Source organism: Sinocyclocheilus grahami, unplaced genomic scaffold (genome assembly GCF_001515645.1).
Source record: "Sinocyclocheilus grahami isolate Dianchi unplaced genomic scaffold, SAMN03320097.WGS_v1.1 scaffold1239.1, whole genome shotgun sequence".
NCBI lineage: Eukaryota > Metazoa > Chordata > Actinopteri > Cypriniformes > Cyprinidae > Sinocyclocheilus > Sinocyclocheilus grahami.
Window position 1 is genome coordinate 148,390 of NW_015506418.1, and position 5,069 is coordinate 153,458.

The 5,069-nt window shown below is 47.1% G+C and overlaps 1 protein-coding gene across 2 annotated transcripts; it reads right to left on the reverse strand.

Annotated features, from left to right (window-relative positions):
- Positions 1–4,857, reverse strand: lyl1 (LYL1 basic helix-loop-helix family member). Of its 2 annotated transcripts, none has more exons than XM_016254350.1 (4): positions 4,614–4,857; positions 1,860–2,325; positions 1,164–1,258; positions 1–1,029 (listed from the first exon to the last, which is right to left on the reverse strand). In XM_016254350.1, the coding sequence occupies exons 2-4, from the start codon at positions 2,231–2,233 to the stop codon at positions 542–544; spliced, it is 957 nt and encodes a 318-aa protein (XP_016109836.1). In that variant the 5' UTR covers positions 2,234–2,325; positions 4,614–4,857; the 3' UTR covers positions 1–541. The 2 variants fall into 2 exon arrangements, with proteins under 2 accessions (XP_016109836.1, XP_016109837.1); XM_016254351.1 differs by lacking the exon at positions 4,614–4,857 and adding an exon at positions 4,314–4,413.
- Between the last annotated feature and the right edge of the window lie 212 nt (positions 4,858–5,069).

Below are 5,069 nucleotides of genomic sequence, written 5' to 3' on the forward strand. Positions count from 1 at the left end.
CAAAATCAGTAGAACGCAAGCCACATAATTACAGCTTCTTACAGACGGAGCAAACAAAGATAAGACAGTGATCAGAGTGTGATGTGAGCTGCCATCAGAATATTTCCCATCAGATGCTGCAGGTCTTCAGAGGCCCACGGGACAGTCCTGAGCTGTTGTCCCTTTTACTCCATTTAGCATTTATGCTTTCAAAAGATCAATACATTATTAAATAATCCAGTCAGAATGCTTCAGACAGTCGTAGATGTGAAGTTTGAGGTACCCTTGATCACACCAGGAACCCACAAACTCTATTTATTCCCTGACTGAGCCGCACGTATACCTCCTCGAAATATCAGTGAGAGGAAATTAAATGGAGAAGTTGCAGACATGAAGGATCACGTGACGCGGCTAACTCGACACATGAAACATGGATCCGGAATACAAGCCATGAATTTAACCCAATCCAAAAACGCACAGGAAGTAAATTCACTGACATTCCACGCAAGGTTTCTATGAGAGTTTATATGCTGCATGTCAGTTTGAGGTTGGTTAGAGCTGGTCACCGCTGGTAGCTGCTCGCTGTGACTGCTAGAATCTGTTCCTGAACCTTCTCCGTGATCCCGCTGCCGCCATGTTTCGTCTCAACGCCGCAGGGCCGTGGCCCCGTACTCTCCTCACTGTCCGTGTCACCGTAACAACTGGAGGCCGACGACGCCGTCAGCACCGTCATGGAGTCCGTGGAGTCTCTGTTATTACGGGACGGGGAGCTGCTGCTTCCCAAAGCTTCACTTCCATCCTTCTCCCGGTCTTCCACACCCCCCGTTGTGCCTTTACACGCCTGATCGCCCGTCTGGTCCTTCAGCAGCTGCACGAGGAAGTTGATGTACTTCATGGCGAGGCGCAGGATCTCGTTCTTGCTGAGCTTCTTGTCAGGCGGGTGGGTCGGGATGAGTTTGCGGAGCTCAGAGAAAGCACCATTTACGTTCTGTTGTCGCCAGCGTTCGCGGCTGTTAGTGAAGACGCGCCGAGCCATCTTCTGAGGAGGACCTGAAGGAAAACCACACGTGAGATACAGCTGAGCACAGACACATGATTCATCTGGTTTAATCTATGACGATGATGAACCACGGCTTAAGAAGAGCGTGAAAGCTGTAAATAACTCCATGAATGAAATGGTGTACCATCATTGAGCTCCAGTTCGAAGTGTGTGGACGGCCGTCTCTTCATACGAGCATTCCCAAAGATCCCAAAGCTCCCAGATGGTCCGAGGAAAGAGCTGAGAGAGAAGAGAGAAAACACTGCAACATGAGGAGATGAATGTGGAAGAGAAATCTATAAAAGCAGTCCTGAGAGTCTGATGACTGATTGGACAAACGTGACGGTCGCCGTTCTGTCCTCATTACAGCCATTCAGCTCAGATAGATCATTCTGTCTGCAGCGCTTTAAGACAAAACTGAGACTAACGGAGGTGAAAGATCAAGCTGTAGTTTCAGCAAGTCACTGGTCTACGAGAGAACGTAACATCAGTTTGTTCTTTACTCTGATGCTAAATAAGACTGACTGTTAACCTGTGCGCATCATCCTGTAGTGTCTGTGTTCCAGACATGAATGATTCCTCAAATCACGTGTTGAGGAGGAGAGTGTGCGCCGATCAGATGCACCATTTTCACTGGTTGCACCAGAAAACCACCAACCCAGAACACCCTAGTGACCACCAGAAGACCCTAGCAACCTCATAGCAACACCCTAGCTTGAGCACAACAGCATCAGGTGCGGATTTATTTCCACCATGAAACGCACAAATGAAGATGCTCTTTCTTCTCGTCCTATGAAGGAATATAACAGTGGAGATAATTGTGGGTCTGATCTCGCCTCACCTGCTGATGAAGGGGTGCGTCTGCAGGAAGGGCGGAGGCAGGAGGGCCGCAGCGGGTCGCAGCTCCGTGGGGCCGTAAAGGAGGCGCGGAGCGGGGTGCAGGGCCGTCAGCATGGAGAGGGGAGGCAGGGGGGGTTTGCTGTGAGCCAGGCTGATGACCGGGATGTTGGGCGGGAGGGACGTGACGGGGGGGCTCGGCCGGGGCTTGGCTCCAGTGGCCTCTGGTTCCGCTGCGCTGGGCCTGCTGTCCGTAGGGCTCTCTGCGTCACAAGCCGCATTAGCCTCGGGCGAACTCATGCGAGCAGGGCTGACGTTCTGGAGGACAGACGGAGACGGTGAGGAGGGCGAGATGGCTGGCTCGTTCTTCTCCATCATGACCCGAGACTGACGAGTTCTCCTGATGTTCTCAGCTTCTTCTCATCGCTCCTCGTGTGGAAGTCTGCAGATCAATCCGCTTCTGTTCGGTTCTGAAACAACAAAACGGTTTGGTTTCAAACGGGCGGGATGATAATATAAAGTCCCCAATATATGAAGAACAAACTGGTGTGACTTCATTTCAAACAAAAACAGGCCAGGACTAAGTTTAGGGCCTTTCGCACCGCAGGAACCTTTTCATAGTACCAGAACTAATTGTGGAGCTACCCACTTTTCGGAGTGTTCGCACCGCCGGAACTGGGCGCGATTTTAGTACCGGACTGCCTTTTTCGAGAACCAAATTAGCTGCTACTCCGGAGCAGGGTCTAACCAGCACAACTGGTACTAATCGTGATGCAAGTAGACATTGATTGGCCAAACGCGTATGAAAACGCCCTCACCCGCCATGATTTAAAACGCCGTGTAAACATGTCAACTTATTTCGCAAGTATGGAGAACCGCGATAGATGGACGGACGCTGAAGTGCAGGCACTCATAGCAAATGTAGCACTGCCAGTTGTGGTTGGAGATTCTTAGTCCTCCTTTCCGTTCTTTCAATCGCTTTACGTATACGTCGACTTTCCATGTCCATTATTGTGAAACCCGTGAGACACAACAAACACAGCTCCGATCACAGCCTCCTCCATCCTCCTGTTGTTAACGTTGACGACGCTGTCGACCGACTTACGTCACTTAGTACACACTCTCGGTGCGAATGCAACCCTTTAAATGGTACTGGGAAATAGTACCCGCAAAATCGTCCCAGTACTTTAGTACCGTACATTTAGTTCTGGAACTAAAGCGGTGCGAAAGGGCCTTTTGTGTTTGCCAGCTGGAGCGAGCTTTGTCGGAAAGTTCAGTTTGGCTGTTTTGAACTCCTGAAACAAACTCTAAATAAACGGAGTTCGAAACCGCTTGCCAAACCAGAAAAGTTCACTTCAGTTTGTAAACACCTTTGAACTACCACTGGTCTGTAGCGAGTATGTAATATGTGTCCCTGCAGCACAAAAGCAGTGTTAAGTCGCTGGGGGATATTTGTAGCAATAGCCAACAATACATTGTATGGGTCACAATTATACATTTCTCTTTTATGCCAAAAATCATTAGGATATTAAGTAAAGATCATGTTCCATGAAGATATTTAGTAAATTTCCTACCATAAATATATTAAAACTTAATTTGATTAGTAATATGCATTGCTAAGAACTTAATTTGAACAACTTTAAAGATGATTTTCTCAATATTTCGATTTTTTTTGCACCCTCAGATTTCAGATTTTCAAATAGTTGTATCTCAGCCAAATATTGTCCTATCCTAACAAACCATACATCAATGGAAAGATTATTTATTCAGCTTTCATATGATGTATAAATCTGAATTTCGAAAAATGGACATTTATGACTGGTTTTGTGCTCCAGGGTCACATATGTAGGTGTGCTCTGGGGATGCTGTAACTTTGCCCCGAGTATATGGGGGCCTTAAGATTCGCGTTCACACTGCAGGTGAATCCAGTGTCACTCCACTTCTGAGCATTTCATCGAGTTCAGTTCACACAGTTCTGTGACTGACAAACATTCACTGCTAAAACATTCACTGAATCAGAGTGAACAGAAGTTAATGTAGTGGACATGACAGCAAAAAATCTCAAAGAGGTACATATCTACGACAAGTCTTTCTGCATTTGGTACTAATGTTAGTATCTGCCTTTCTGAGATCACCAGGAACAGCTGCTAACAGTGCTTGCTTGTGTTGTATTATGCAAATATCACATATCAGTCGTCCTGCTGTCTAACGATTAGTACTGATGTCAGTCTTTGATTGATCGAGAAGTCTATCAATGAACATCCTCACACAGACACAGAGCGATTTAACAGGCTTTCCTTCACGTTTCCCTCTTTTAAATGTCGGCTGTTATTGTTCACATTTGGTTCCTCTTTCTGTCCAGTTTAATTAACTTTATTTTTCATAATGATCTACTCCAGTCCGATCCTTAACACAACATGCACTTGACATTCTGGAAGCTCCATGCGTTTTCACTCACAGGAAACATCACGCTTTTCACGGGTCACGTTTCTTCCAACCGTTCCTCCGTCGTTTCTCTCTCTTTCCAAAGGTCTGATTCTGTCGTTGAGTCTTTTAAATGTCCATGTCAGTTTACAAGAACTTTCTGATTCTCAAATGAGTTTGTTCTCGTTTCATATCCAACATGTGTCAGTAGTTCTGAATAAATGTATGAAGTTATTCCGAGTGTCAGCATCGCTTATGAAGAATAAGCCGTGAATCAGTGGTGATCAGACAAACAGAGCGTCTGCTGCGGTGCGAGATCTCGTCGGTCACTCACCGTGTTTGTGGTCACTTTCTCTGTTGTCTTCGTTCACGCCGTCTGTGAAGCGATCGCACCCTCGCTCTCCACCACACGTCTCCTCGCTCTTCCTTCCTCTTCCTGAGCGCTGTTCTCCACAAGTTTCTCCAGCATTCAGTGAAGATCAGAGATCTGGAGAGATGACCTCACTGCGGGAATGACGGCCGACTGGAACATGCGCTGATGTAAAAGTGATGCATGTGTGCCCGTCTCTCTCTCTCCATCAGCCCCCCCCCCCAAATCACCAATAGACATGGTGCTCTAGTTGGATACCAGTTGAGCTGAACTAGTATTGAGAGAGAGAGAGAGAGAGAGAGAGAGAGAGAGAGAGATTTTCCGCTCTCTGCTGGACAGGAGGATGTACTGGTACAATATGGTGATGTTGATAAGAGTAAAAAAAGTGCCTGCAGGCATGAGATAAGAGCCCCCCCCCCC